Source organism: Cryptomeria japonica, chromosome 6 (genome assembly GCF_030272615.1).
Source record: "Cryptomeria japonica chromosome 6, Sugi_1.0, whole genome shotgun sequence".
NCBI classification, from domain to species: domain Eukaryota; kingdom Viridiplantae; phylum Streptophyta; class Pinopsida; order Cupressales; family Cupressaceae; genus Cryptomeria; species Cryptomeria japonica.
Window position 1 is genome coordinate 495,963,731 of NC_081410.1, and position 16,003 is coordinate 495,979,733.

Here is a 16,003-nt window from a genome sequence, read left to right on the forward strand (position 1 = left end):
TTACACTGTACAAGGGTTCCATGGCTTGAGTCCCAAGGGTTATTGAGCAAAACTCAAGGGATTTCAAGCTGGGACCATAATTGGGCTCTTAAACCCTTGCTAAGGCCGAGAGCAATGCAAATTCAATAACTCACTTCAAAACCTGCACTAAAAACAATTACACACACTTTCTAAGCACTACAATGTCATACACTAAACAATCATGAAAGAACAGTAGTAGAATCAATCCATTATGTACGGACTGCTGCTCAAAAGTTGAGAAAATGCAAGGTAAAATCTGGAAAATGTCTTCACAATCTATTCAACTTGCTCAAGGCTTTTGCCAACCCATTTACAATCCTTCTCAGAGCATTTTATATGCCATATGGATCCTAACCAACTCTTCATCGGTTGCCTAACCACCGATGTGCTCAAAAATGCAAAAAGTTGCTCAAAAGTTGCAAAATGTTGTCGAGCAACAATGGCAACTTTTGTCAAAATGTGCATTTTTACATTTTATGCATTGCCACTCATCCTAAACCTCCTAGGATGACTACATAACATTAAAATGACATGCCGAAATGCCTAATGAGGCTTTCCAAGACATTTTTCATCAAAATGCAAATTTATGCCATTTTAGGCTTACAAGGGCTCATAGGCCAAATTTGAGCAAACAAATATTTTAGTTGACAATCATCCTTCCAATTCATATCCAACACACATGTGGACCACTGAGTAGTCCATTGTTCACAAACCTAATCCAAAACAAGGACTATCACACCAAAATCTAGAAAATGCACTAAAAACTAGGTGTTCCTGCACCATGAAGTGGCTTGGTTAGGTGTTGAATGTATTCCTTTAGACGCTCAATCTCCCTTTTGTACTCGCTTTTCTTTCTTACCTCTATCTATTCTTGCCTTCATGGATGCGACTGAATTATCTAAGTCTTCTACCTCTTGACCCTTTGTAGTAGGTCCCAAGTCAAAAGTGGTAATCTCATATTCCAGAGTAATATCTTCCTTTGTCTTGTCTACCTTTGGTACAACAATTTGGACTGTACGGTTGCTTGCTTCATCTCTTTGGATTGTGGAAAACTTTCTGTAAGGCTTCTTTGCAGCAACCTCTCCTAATCTGGCCATGAAATCAGCTATGTCATCTTCTTCTTCCTGAGCTTCCACTGATGCTCTTATTTTGAGTCTTTCCTTCAGTCATTCAAGAACTATAGGCTACTCAATGCCTTCCTCTTCCTGATCATTCTCTTCACATGGTATATTCTGGCCTCCTCAGAGAGCGGAAATCATTCCTTCCTGAAATTTATCACCCAGAATATCCATTTCATTATCCGACTCCAATATTTCTATGCCTATAGGAGACGGTGGTTCTTCATCTTCTTGATGGACTGTCATCACATTTCCCTCATGAATTGGAGAAGGAATTTATATTTCATCAAGTGGCTGATCTTCAATAATCAATACATTGCCTACATTCTTAGATGTTGCAGAATGGGATGGCTCTGATCTTTGCTTCTTCTGAACATGCTGCTCATTAACAACCTTCTTTCCTTTCATCGTCGAAGAACCCTCAACTGTTTTCTTCCTTTTCCGAGAGTCGATGCTTTCAATTGTCCGAGCACTTTCTTCATTTAAAGAGTATGATTGCATGATATGCCCATCAGGTTATATGTGAGAGTTACACCTCTTCGTCTTAAACCTTGGACCTGCTGGTCGACCTACCACTGTGAATACCTCACAACTGGCTGCATTAGGGTGGTTAGATCAGCGAGTTCTAGTTCTTACCATCGTACAAGAGGGAGAGGCCAATTTTCATCAAAGCGCAACTGAGTGTATTCTCTATCGTCTTCCAATTGATCAGACACTTGGAAGAGCTTAGTTGTTTTGATCAAGTTTACTGGTAGTCTGAACCAAAGTCTTTTCCGAACTGCAAACTCATCTGCAACATTTGCCCAAAAATCTTCCAAGTCAATTCTATGTTTGTACTTTTTTTTGTTCATTGATCCAATATGATTATGAGGATTAAAATCAGCTTGGGATCGGTAGAGTGTGAACGGGTATCATTGCATTTCCAATCTGGCACTTTTAGCTGCTTGTGTTGTTGGACAATACTCAAGCATATTTCCAATGAAAAATGGAAAAGAAATAGCCGCCTTCTGCTTGGTTCTTTGGAAGCCCTTGTATGTCTCCAACTGTCTAAGGACTTCAAGCAAGACCATTCTATTTGTAGGATAAATCGGAAGCCGATAAGGACATTTGGTAAACCCTTGGATTCTTATGTATGTGAATCTAGGAAATTGGATAAACCAGGATCCATACTTGCTTATTAAACTTTTGGCCCCCGGAGTTGGCCTTTGATGGATTCCTCCTTGTAATGTCCTAGTGATGTACATTAAAAATGCATCATTTACTCACCTGAAGTGGGCCTTTTCACTCAGCTGCAGCTATGGATAGCAGTCATAGGACTTGAACTCATTTTCGCCATTGCCTACAGTGCCTCTACAAATCAGTCCTGTGTATCTATAGTCTCTTGCTAGTAAGTAGACGATGTAGGAGCTCATATAAAAGGACTTTGTCCTTTCCAAATTCTTCAACTGTTTGTCCAGGTTGTCATTGATTATTTTGGACCAATTAAGCATCTTTACTCTGGATGTGATTTCATCAATGAAATAATACATCCATGTCTCAAATGGTGCACCTTGAGGGCTGTCCATTACTCTGTTCAGCAATACGATGAGATTACCAGTCTTCTTTGAAATCAATGCGGAATAACCTCTTTGGCACCCTCTTGAGACTGGGTCTTGGCTTTTCTAACCATGACTTATTGATATTGGTTATGCATAGTTCAGGCTGATCTTCATAAAGTCTTTTAGTTTGCTCCTTAGTTTTATATGAAGTTTGATTATAGCTCGAAATCCCGAAGGGTTCTTGAATGGCCAATTCTCCGAGACGAGCCAAGACTCTTCCATCTGGTGCAACAATTTCTCTCTCTTGGACATTGTAGTGTAAGGCGCATTCGACCATTAGCTCTGCACATTCCATGGCTGGTAGAAATCCAACTGCTTGGATGATGCCATTTCTCATCATCCAACGAGCAATGGGTGTTGGCAAAAATCCATCTAGCGCGTACATTCTTTTCCTGAATTCTTTGAAGTCCATGCGCTCGAGGTTGGTGTCTGTGACATTCTTCCACTTGGAATTGATCTTCGATTCTGGCTGTAACCTCTTACTGGTGAACTTCATCTATGCTTTTCTCGAAGGTGCTCCCTTGGTGGTCATTAACCTGCGAAACACATGAAAATTTAACATTATTTTTCAAGAAAATCGAAGTTTTAATTCTGATTTTGGACGTTTTATCTCAAAATTTTCACTTTCAGCTTGTTAAAAAGCTAAAATTCTGCGAAAAATCAGACTGAAAGTGGATGAAATTGGTCAAGTACTTAGTAAATTCTGAGAAATAAACAATTTAGATAGAAGAAATCAGTCAAAAATATGAATTTCTTGAACCTCTGGAGTTTTCTTTGACTGATTTTGGTGAAAATTTGTCTTTAATTCTGTCTTAAACTCAGAAAAAGCACTTTGTTTCTCTTGAAAATTTGTCTCCAACACTTAGAAATTTCTCTTCAACTCAGAAATTTATCTGTCTTCCAGAATTCACCTTGAAAATTCACCTTCAAAACCTATCTTTCACCCTCTGCAATCGAACTTCAACCTTTGAACCTGATAATGAATTTTGAAGTTACAGGTTGAGTTGATATAGAGTTGAGAAGTTTAATTTTTAGAAGCTTTAAGTGTTTTTTTTTGTTTTATGTTTTCTCCTTAAGTTCATCGAACTTGGCCTTTCTTTATCTCCTTCAAAATGGAAGGTTTTACTCTTGATCCAAGGCGATTTGGCATAGAACCTTCTAGATCCTTTTCTCAAATTCCACAATTTTTTCTGTGTTGAGAATAATAAAATATTAAGTGTTGAGGATAATTCCAAGTTTTGGAAGAATATAAAATATCGTAAGTGTTGAACCTTATTTTTCCAACTCCAAACTTTTATCTATGTTGAATTTATAATACTTTCCCATATTTTCCTCATCTAGGCGAATTTCTTATTTTTCCAAGCCTCTTGCTATACATTGTTTTTCCTCTTCCTTGACAAACTTGACCTTGGACTAACCATCTTTCTCTAGTGAACTTGCTAAGTATTTAGACATCTCCCCTAGGCCAGACTTTACTCTTGGCTTGGCCATTCAACCTTCCCATCTAGGCAGACTTGGTGTTCACCCTGCCAAGGTGAACTTCTCTTATGTTTGGACATTCTTCCATGTGTTCCTTGGCGGACTTTACTCATATCTTGGACAAGGCAGACTTCACACCTCTTCATGCTATGCTTTCATATGCCAAGCAGACTTCACTTTGTGTTGGAACCTCTTCATAGGGTGGACTTTGTGAATGTTTGGCCATCCAAACCTTTTGCTTTCACCATGCTTTTCTTCTTGGCAGACTTTCATGCTTGTTAGACATTGCTTGGGGCGGACTTGTCATATGTTTGGACATGTCTAGGGCGGACTTCAAGACTTGTTGGCCATTCATCTTGGCGGACTTTGCTGATGTTTGGCCATCTCTTCTTCTTGACCAAGGCGGACTTGGCAGTTGATCTGCCATCTTCCCTTCATGCTGCTTGGGCGGACTTTAACCTTGCTTGGCCATTCTTGTTTGGGCGAAGTTAGTGGATGCTTTTCCAGGGCTGACTTTAGCAACCTTAAGCCATGCTTTCCTTTTGACCTTCGTGCCATGATTATGCTGGCGCGGAGTTTGCTGCTGTTTGGCCATTGCTAGGGCGGACTTTGATGTTGATTGGTCATCGCTATATAAGCCTTAGGCAGATTTCAAGGTTATCAAGCCATGCTACTTCTTGGGTGGACTTGGAGATAGTTTAGACATCGTTTCATGTGCCACATCTTCCAACCTTTATTCCATTGCCATGTTCAAGTTTTGATCTGCCATGTTGAAGTTTTGATCCTCTGGAACAAAACCCTAGCCCGAAGCTTTTTCCTTTCTTTTTACCCCTAGAGACATAATTTTTCAATTCTGAAGACATGGGCACTGGTGTCATGACCTAAGGGACCAAACCCTAGGTCTACTTTCAAAAAAGCAGAAAAAAGCAAAAAGCAAGCCAAAAAAAAGTTGCTTCCCGGATTGGTCCCAAAGTGCTAAAAATAAAAAAAGCAAAAAAGTGCAATTCCTAAAAAGTAGGAAGGTGTCAGAATTGACCCAAAGCAATTGTGATCTTCGTCCTTTGGGCCTTCTGAGTGATTTGATGATGGCCAGACACTGATCGGGGCATGGTTTCTATATTTGGCTCAGATAACCTTTTAAAATTTTAACTCTAAATTCTCGAAAATAGAGACTTATGAAACTTGCGGAGCTAAAACAAAACCCTAATAAGCAAACAACTGGGGGTCCCCATTTGCAATGGGGCAATGTGTGAAATAGGTCACAACACTACCTAAGAGTAGCAAGGTGCACAATGTTTTCCACCCATCTCACCTCAAGAAGACGGTTGGGCATAATGTGATTACTTCTTTTGGGTTGCCTTCTTTTGAAGAGGAAGGCAAATTGATATTGATTCCAAAGGTGGTGATTGATTTCAGTGAGTGTATTGTACAGAAGAGGACTATCAAAGAGTAATTGGTGATTTGGGAAAACTTACCAGTGGAGGATGTGACATGGGAGAGTGAGTAGATTTTGCAGCATCTAGACCTTCAATTGCTTGAGGACAAGCAATCTTGGGGAGGGAGGACTGGAATGCTCTCTTCTCGCACCTAGTCAGTTGTGCTTCTTGTTAGCCTATTCTTGGGTTCCTGTAGGCTATTTGGAATTGGTTAGGGGACTCAAAGTTTTGTGGAGAGCTTGTGCTTGCAGTTTCAGTGCGTTTCAACAACATTTCTATTTTTAGCATATACTATTTTTACTAAGTGCCATTTTAAGCACTTGGCCTCGGTTTTAGTTCCCACTCTAATTTAGTGTGAAGTGTGCTTAATTTTAGTGTCATGGGCGAGTTTCTAAGATGGTGGAAAATAATACTTTATATTTCTGACTTAGGTGTTTGAAAAATTAACTTCAGTATTTTGATTAAGTGATTAATATTTCCTTTTGTGCCGAGAAAATGGGACGCCTAGGCAAGGGGGAGACATAAGATGTTTTTCAAGATATTATGGGGTCTTTGAGGGAATTAAAATATTTTAAATTTGAATTGCCCCAATTTTCTTTCCAAACTCTATAAATTGGAGTTTGAGCTCTCATTTTTTCATTCTGATTTCGCACACGTAGGGAGATACTATTGAAATGAATTTGGAGAGTTCTTTAGGATATTGTTGAGGATGAAAACCCTCAATGGTTGATCTAGTTTCAGTGGTGCAATATCCACCTTAACTTGTTGCTTTTTGAGTTTTCAGTGATTTTACTAAAGTTTGGTGAAAGAGGTTTGATGCAGATGTAGATTTATGAAGCATTTTGATCGGTGTTTCATGTTTTTGATGTGATTTATGCTTTTTCTGAGTACTGTTTGAGTTTTCAAGAGTTTTGGAGACATTTCCCTTTTCTGGCCGTACTATTCTAGCTACACAGAGAATTAGCTTTTGAATCATATCTCAAAAAAGTATTATTTCTTGGCTCATATGTCAAGAAAGAATCATTTCTCGCATATGGGTATTGAATCTATGGATTTCTCGCACCTAGGGAATGAATTTGCATGTCATTTGAATTTATTGGTGACCAATTGATTTTCTAGTGAGGCCGCCCCACCTTGGAGGTAGCGCCCATTTTGGGACAGGCACGTGTGAGGTTGGATGGTCTAATCTACATTTTGGGTCTGCAATTTATCACTTATGAGGCGTCTAGGGCTTCTAATCAGGGTTTGAAGAGCTCTTATCATTTTGATGGTCAAAAGAGGTGTTTATCATCATTGAAGTGAATCGCCCTGTGCTCTTTCTTACATTCAGTTTGCTGGAGCAGGCTTCTGAGTGCAATTTGTGATTTAAAAAAAGCTTGATTATGTTGAATGGTGATTGTGATGTGACTGAATAATCATTGCAGACCTGTGGTAGCCTTTGGATTAGTGTTTGATGGTGATTTGGAAGGCTTTTCAGACCTGTAGCAGCAATAAGATACATTGTTTTGAAGGTACTCGTGTTAGTTGTATTGTCAAGTTCATACTTGGTTATGATGTCCAAGTTGAATACCAAAATATTCTAATTTTGTGAACAGCAGTATATATAGTACATGCATTTCAGTTTTAAGTGATGTTAATGTTGTTTTTCCATAGACATGTATTTGCTATGAATGAATGAAACAAATCAGATCAGTTATTGCAAGCTTTTATTGTAATGGCAAGCATTTGTGTGTCAAAATTCTACAGCAGAAAAAACAAAAAAGAAATTGGGCTTATACATTACAATATATCATATGAAACTCTATTGATTACTCTGCAATTCTTGTAGAATGATTTATATGTATGAAATAAATAATTGTTTATTCATCTAGCAAGTAAACAGTTTTTATACTTCATGTTAATATGTTATATTCAATCTACCAAAAAAGAGTTACAAGTTGTTGTGGCTTGGGCTTTGTTAAAGTTTTAGCTCAAATAGGAACTTTTGCACAAGTTTAGTGTGAATGCACGGGGAAAATGGTCAAATGGTTCAAGTTAGTCTATCTTGTATTTCACTTTTAAGCATTAAAATGAAGTCTTTTATTCAGCTAAATAAGTTTTGAGTGTGATTATTCTTTATGATTTAGACTTACCTTCCATCTCATCCTTAAAAGTGATATGGATGCCTTTTGTAAAGAATTTAGCTGATTTTCGGGAAGATGAAATTTTTAGCTAAATTAGTATAAAGATAGGACCACGATAGAAAGATTATAATTTACTGAGTATAGTGAATTTCCATTCAGTTGTGAGTAATATCAACTGTGGAGCTTACCTTTTAAGTTTTTCAAAGGAATGAAAGATTAATTTGAAGGTGTAATTATCAGATATTTTGAAATTTCTTCAGGCTTGTACGTATGCAAACAAATGACAATTTCAGTAATGTATTCTAAAGATTCCACAACCTAAAAATCTGTGTTCTACCTTTATATCATTTTAAATAACATATCTTCCAGATCAAGAAAAGTTTAAAACCTTACGCCATTGTTAAAAGCTCAGCCTGAGCAAAAGCAATCTGAGCAAAATACTCGACTTGGACTCAGGACTCAGGAGAAATTTGGCATATTAAAAAATACATAAATTTACAAATAAAATAAGATAACTGAATTTAATTCTTTCAGAGCTAGGAAAATTGTTTAAAAATCATTCAAATCCACATAAATGGAAAGATAATCGAAACAAAAGAATCTGAACAAAAAACTGGAAAAACAAAGTTTTTGCTAGCTGGAGAGTTTCTATGGAGTACTCATTGAGTAGTCATGAGTACTCACTATGGTGAGTAACATGCTGAGCACTTTTGGTTTGCTAGTCTCTGAGTAACTTGCAGGTTTTATAACTAAGCTTGTAGCAACTCAAATATCCTTATTATTTGTTGAAATGGTTAACATATATAATTAATATTATGCAAGTAAATAAGATTACATGTTTGGGGGTAGAAATGTTCTAATGTCAAGAACATCATTGATGTTTGAGCAAATATGCTTGTAGCAACTCTCTGAGTAACTCACAGGTTTTTTAAACTAAGCTTATAGCAACTCAAATATCATTATTATTTTTAAATTTGTAACTTAAATAACTAATAATATTCAGGTAAATAAGATTACATGTTTGTGTGTTAGAAATGTTCTAATGTCAAGAACATAATTGATGTTTGAACAAATATGCTGATAAAATGTTTCTGGTTTCTATCAGACAATGGAGGAGAAGCAGGCTGTACCAGACCGTAGGTTACTAGCAAGGCTAGTACTTGTTAGAGAGGAAGCCCGGAGCATGATGGGAGGTGGAATATTGGATGAGAGGAATCACCGTGGTCTAAGCACACTTCCTCAAGCAGAGGTTCACTTACTTTTGCATATCCTGTGTTTTCATATTATATGTTCTTTTCCTATGAAAGTATTCATTCTATGTCTTCATTTTCAGTTTTCCTTAATTTTGAAGACCAGTCTTAACAAAAAATATATTAATACTGTATATCAGTTTATTTATGATATAATGCATATAGCTTTTAGAAATATTTTTGTTTGTCGCCAATAATATATTTTAGGATCAAAAGTGTGTGGAGACTTTGAAAAGGTGAAAATTCTCTCCATATCTGTATGGGATTAATGAAATGAATTTATAAAGCCAAGAGAGCGATAGTTAAAATATTCCACATTGAATTTATATTTCAGGAACTCGTATCAATGTATTTACTTTACATAACTTGTGCCAAATACCCCTATAAAATTTAGAGTAGCTGACTAAACCACACAACTACTTAAATATCTGAAAGGAAGCCTAGTGATTTTTGGCATTGCGTCAATCCATGCCAAAGAGTGGGAGAGTGATGGATGTGTGAGTAGGTGGATGATCTGAAAATTTAGGGAGTGGGAACCAGTTGGCTACCCCGGACTTGCTCAAAACATGGCTACATGTCATACTGAAGGTGGTGAATACAAATGATTGACCTTGAGATAAATGTTGAATAGCCATCCAGAAGGGAGAGCTAGAAAGGATATTACACCAGCAGTCAGAGGGAAGAGGTGTCAAGTTGACATCAAAGGTCTTGAGGTTGGAAAAGCAACTCAGTGATTGTAGACTGAAAAATTTGCCATAAAAGTGTGACAATTGTAGACTGAAAAATGTACCCTAAAATGTGACTATAGAATGAAAAATATGCCCTAAAATTGTAGAGTGAAAAAGGTGCCCTCAATTTCAAAAGCGTGTGATTGATTTTCAAGAAATTTAAGTTATTTTTTCAAATTGCTTTGTCTATTTTTTAGTTGAAAATATGGGTTTGTCATTTGAGTATGCAAATTAGAAACAATGATATATAGTATATACCACAAGAAGCTGCCAGCTAAATATAATGCAACAGTTGAGGTGAAGGAAGACTTTGGGGAGGAATTAAGCTTTTATGGTGTCTTCTTGAGATAACAGCGATGCAATGAGTTGTTGGTTCTTTGATTCTAGTGCGTCCTGAAATTTTACCTGCCATAGAGATTAGTGTGCAAAGTTTATTGCTGATTTTAGTTCTACACATTCTGTTCTTTATGTGATAGTAGAATACATTTGAAGCAAAGGAAGTCTTTGGGGACAAAGATTACACTTTTATGGTGTCTTCTTGAGATAATAGTGATGCACCGAGTTGTTGGTTCTTTGATTCTAGTGTATCTTGACATGTAACCCACCATTGAGGTTACTATGTCAAGTTTATTGCTTATTTTAGTTCTACACTTTCTATTTCTTTGGGTGATAGTAGAATACATTGACTAAGAGATAGGGGTGTCATGAACTGCACCAAGCACCATGAATCCAGTTGTTAATAAAATGAATATTAGTATTTAATGTAAAATCGATTTGATTATAATCTGATTAGACACTTAATACAGTTGTTTATTCCCAAATCTGATATAATATCTAACACGTGTAATGTTTGGTCTTAATATTAATGACAAGATAATGGGGTCTTAACTAATACCGATTCATTAAGAATCAGGTTATACAAAGGTCACACCCTTTTGTAGGTACGCTCTCATACAGGAGACACGACTCTTCTAATCTGCCCTTTCACCTAGATAAATGGATCGGGCTGCCAGACCTAAATGGGAGGAGAGGATAGACAATTCTACACAGGTGGAAGGAAAACAGAAAGGAAGGAGGTGAAGAAAGGAAAGGCACACAGTCATTTCAGATGGATTCAAGGATAACATATGTGGTACGCAAACTTGCACAAATACGTGTAACTCTGCAATTATATCACAACTAATTCTGCACAATAAGACATGCATATCATCACTGCATTTGAATATATATAAATATATGTACCCTTGCATATCCAGTTTGTGAATATACTTGAAGCATGGAGATCCCATGTGGGTTGACACATTCAATTCTGGTGAACTGTTCATATATAAGTTTGATTTAAGGTAATGGGTTACAGTAAGGAGAACAGTGTTGGGGCCACCTTTGAGGGCATGCCACTTCATGGTTTAAGACTGGGTGTCCCATGAAGCCAAAGGAGAATAGGGGATGCTGCCTTTGGGCCTGAAAAGGAAGGGCTTCCTGGGCACCTTGCTGTGATAGGTCATACACCTTCTGTCATACTGACTGAATCTGTAACCCTGGATTGTGGGACAGGTACGGTAAGTGGAGGAAACGGTGATAGGGCACCACACTAGGTAGGCCACCTCATTGATGGCATTGGCCACTTGAGATCAAGGGGGTTAAGCCACCCTTGCCTAGGGTGGAGGGCTTCTTGGGCACCATGCTTAGCCATCCTACCCCTTATTTCGTTTCTATGATTAGGCTCTTGAGAATAGGTTCATACTGCACAAATAATAGGATTTTAGGATCTGTTATAATCACGTATCTTATAAATCTATATCTCCTAACTTGTCTGCAGGGCTCCACTTCAGCAAATCAGGTATCCCTTTATCTTCTTCTACTTTACTTAAGCATCCAGTTGTAAGAACGCTATATTCTAGCAGGTTCTTCAGGATGTATAGGCGTTCAAATTGCAATTACCATAACAGTCTGCGACATGTCTATTTTCGGCTGATTTAAATATAAGATTATAAGCTAGAAACATACAATGCAAATTGAATCTGATATTACTGTTATTATTGTTTTCAGTTATATTTAAAATAAACTTGAGTTATTAGTTAATGAATTATTGAACTGAATTTATAAAACAGTGGGTTTAATTGGGAATATTAGCTAGGGACATTACAAGTGGTATTAGACCATGTTCCTGCCAGCCTGAGGGAATTAGTTGATGCAGTTAAGTCAGCGAACCTTAAGGGCAGTAGAAAGAGAAAAAAAGAACGCTGCAATAGCCATGGAACACGAATTCAAAACTTTTATGGAACAAACTACTCAGGCCCTACAAAACATAACTGCAACCATAGGTAATCTTAGGCCAAACACAAGAAATGGAAGGGAAAGATCTCCAAGTCAATCTGAAAGTGATAATGGGACCACCCGGGAGTCTACCCCTAGAACAAATGTACCTCGTTTTCTATTTAGGGAAGAGCCATCCAGAGGTGGTGAGGAAACTCATATCCCTGGCATAAGGGAACTTGCTGCAGAATACACAAGATTAGACACTGAAATTAAAAGAAGTATTCCCTTCTTTGAATTTTGTGAAGCCGATTCAAGGAGAAACTATAGTAAAAGAAGGGCACAGCCTAACATGGAGATACAAAACAAGGTGGGTAAAATGACCATTCCCAACTTTGATGGATGTGGGGAAATCTCAGTTCACTCATGGATTCAAAACTGAGAGACTTACCTCACCCTTTGTCCTATGATAGAAAGGGATGCCATCACATTTGCCATACTGTACTTAGAAGGAATAGAGCATGAATGGTGGCATCATGACCTAGTTACATGTGACCATAAAAATCTTAAGACCCATGATGCCTTCAAGAAAAAACTCATTGAGAGGTTTGACTACACCCATCCCCAAAAACATTTCAAGGAGATGACAAGGATAAGACAGAAGGGAACTCTCGAAGAATACATCTCAGAATTCCAAAGGTTATCTGTTATGGTCCCTGGGATATCCAAAGAAAGACTCATCTACCTATTCATAGAGGGGCTAACCAATGCAACTTGAGGTTTAGTAAGTGCTTTTGATCCCCCCACTCTTCAAAAGGCAATCCTTAAAGCTACTCAACTAGAGGCTGCCCAAAACAAGGGGCGAGATCACTCTAAGAAAACAACATCTAAGTATAAGCATTTCCATGATAAAGGACGCAAAAGAACATTCCTCTCCTATGATGATCGAGAGGAACTAAGAAGAAAGGGCTTGTGCTTTGATTGTAAGAAGAAATGGGAACGAGGACACATGTGTGGGCAAGAAGAAAGCCAATAAGGAGAGTTGTGCTTTAAGTGCAATGAAACTTGGAAATTGCGACATCAATGCGCAAGAAGTAATAAAAAAAGGAGTAACTTATGTTACAAGTGTGGGAAAATTGGGAACCCAACCATGTATGTGAAAAAAGGGGCCAAGATCACTACATGGTAACTACATCAAATGAAGAAGAGGAAGCCCCAAACAAAAGAGTAAAATACAACAAAAATAATGAGGATGGTACTTTGGCGTCCATCTCAAGGGCATCAAAACACCACTCTTTTAGGATCCGAGGAGTAATTAAAGGAAAAAAGGTAACAACTCTTATAGATAGTGGAGCTACACATAACTTTATAGATGAGGATTTAGCCAAAAGATTGGGGTTGAAAGCACAAGACTTCAAAGGATTTACGGTAGCTCTAGCTGATGGATTTACAACTTCTTGTACGAGGAAGATCTCTCAACTTAACATCTCTATAGGGAAGTATGAGGTTAAGGATAAATTCTATACTGTAAAGCTAGGAGACACAGATTTAATTTTGGGAATCCCTTGGTTAGATTTGCTAGGGGATATCAATCTAAACTTCTCAATGTTAGAATTGAGTTTTGAGAACAATGGGGAGAGGATCATGTTGTAGGGATTCTCTGATGGATCTCCCAGGGAATTTCAGCAAAAAAAATGGGAAAAATCCTTACCATGGGAAAGCGGCACATACCAGGGGGTAGCGACTGTTTCTTATGCCCAGATATTGAGAGGGGAAGGATGCTTCCAGAGAGCGGGGGGGGGAGGCGGCAAAGAACCAGAAAGCTTCTGTTCGTAATCCATCGATCATGATCAGAAAACCCTTTTTGGCTAGAATGGGGAAGCACCCCTTATCCATCCCGAATAGTTGCTTTCTCTCCGTTCCTTGCCCTCTATACCCACCTGCCCAACACTAGAGATTCAGAGTGGGTAGCCCAATGCCTAATCTTAGACAAAACCACTCCCAAAAGTAAATAAGTCCATATAGATATCCAGCCATTGCTAAGGAAACACAAAAAGGTTTTTGATAATATTCCCCCAAGTTTACCTCCCAAAAGAGGTTTTGAACATTCCATTGAGTTAGAGGAAGGGACAAAACCAATAGTTACCACACCCTACCTCCATCCACACAAATATAAGGAGGAAATTGAAAAAACCATAAAAGAGTTATTAGAGATGGGACACATTCAACCAAGTTGTAGCCCATTCCCTTCGTCCGTTGTACTCTCCAAGAAAAAAGATGGCACGATGAGGATGTGCATTGACTATAGGGCACTGAATAAGAAGACGATAAAGAATAGGTACCCCATTCCTCGGATTGATGAACGTCACAGAGCAGTCTATTTTTCCAAAATAGACTTATGATCAAGATACCACCAAATTAGGCTAAGGGAGGAAGACATACAAAAAACAACTTTTAGATGCCATCATGGGCATTTTGAATTTCTTGTCCTACCATTTGGCTTAACCAATGCTCCGGCTACCTTCCAATCTTGTATGAACCACATTTTCTTTGATGACATCGTAATCTACAACAAAACATGGGAAGAACACCTAAAACATATAGATGTTCTAGGAATACATAAACAAAATTCCCTATATGCAAAACTATCCAAATGTGAATTTGATATGGAGGAAATCTTATACTTGGGACACAAGATTAGTGCACAAGGAGTAAAAGTAGATGAAGAAAAGATAGAGGCCATTCAGAACTGGCCAAAACTTAGAACCCTCACACACCTATGATGATTTTTGGGTCTTTGTAGCTACTACAGAATTTTTGTAAAGGGATTTTTAAGGCTAACAACACCACTTACGGATCTTACTAAGAAGGGAGCTTTCACATGGAATGAAGGGGCCCAAGTAGCTTTTGAGAAACTCAAGGAAGTCATGGGTACTTGTCCTGTATTAGCTCGTAATGTCCCCTTCTCATTAGTTCGCAGATATTCACGGGATTGGTCTATCACTTGACCCTTGTAGGCCAAGGAGATTGATTAGGGGGCCGACTTGCAATGATTTACGGCTTCGCATTTTGTGTCTACTTTATTGTATGGCGGAATAAGGAGATTACACATATTGTGAGACATGTGCACTTTAATTATAATGTAATAATATTTTAAAGTGCAATTAAATTAATGTGTAATAAAATAATAAAGGGTAACAAAAGGATGAAAAGAGAATCTTCTAGAAGGAATGAATTGATTGGATGTGAAAAGAATAAATAGAGGAGGTTGCTTCAATGTTGATCATCAGTTGTTTTGGATATCTCTTCTCGTGTAGACTTGTGGAGCCAAGGGATTCTGCAGACAATCATTTGGGAACGAAGACTCCCTATGATTAGCAAAACTGAGGAGGTGAAAGATTTTCTGAGGGGTTGCAGTTGAGAGTGGGAGACAAATCAGTCTTCCATAGTGTGCTTATTGAGTTTGCTACATTTCCATGGTGGATGAGATTCATGATATTTTCAGATTATAATTTGAATGCCCATAGCGTATCGATTTTAATTGGAGAAGGAGGGCGATCTCATTGAAGAACATTTAGAAGTGAATTTGTGAGCTGCTGATTGAATTACAGGTCTGAAACCAAAATCGTATACCTCCTCCAAACCCACGATTCGGGTCATATTACATCATTAAAGCATCAAATCTTCCTTAAGAGGTCAGCGATAATTTTGGTGAAGAGAGGCGATCCCTTTTGAAGGATTTTGAAGGTGTATTTGTGGAGAAATCAGTGACAGATCAGACTTGAAGCAAAATTGTATCAGACCCACTTTGCCCTTCGATTTTGCTCATATACCTCTGTCTTGGTCATCAATATCTCCAAGAAGGAGGTGCCACATTTGGGGAGATTGGATGATTGTGTTGGAAGAAAAGATTGGAAGCTAGCAGAAGGCTAACAATCATTATCAGTCCATTTTTCTACAGCAGGGGTGATTTCTGAAGACAAGATCGATTTGC

General features: G+C 38.0%; 1 protein-coding gene across 1 annotated transcript in view; it reads left to right on the forward strand.

Annotated features, from left to right (window-relative positions):
* LOC131052791 (uncharacterized) overlaps positions 1-12,451 on the forward strand; it is a 50,819-nt gene extending 38,368 nt beyond the window's left edge. Inside the window, exons 5-8 of the mRNA XM_057987417.2 lie at positions 8,881-9,047; positions 11,183-11,312; positions 11,573-11,593; positions 11,951-12,451. Of these exons, the coding sequence (XP_057843400.1) occupies positions 8,881-9,047; positions 11,183-11,312; positions 11,573-11,593; positions 11,951-12,451 (819 nt within the window). The remainder of the gene's footprint in view (positions 1-8,880; positions 9,048-11,182; positions 11,313-11,572; positions 11,594-11,950) is intronic.
* Positions 12,452-16,003: the final 3,552 nt, after the last annotated feature.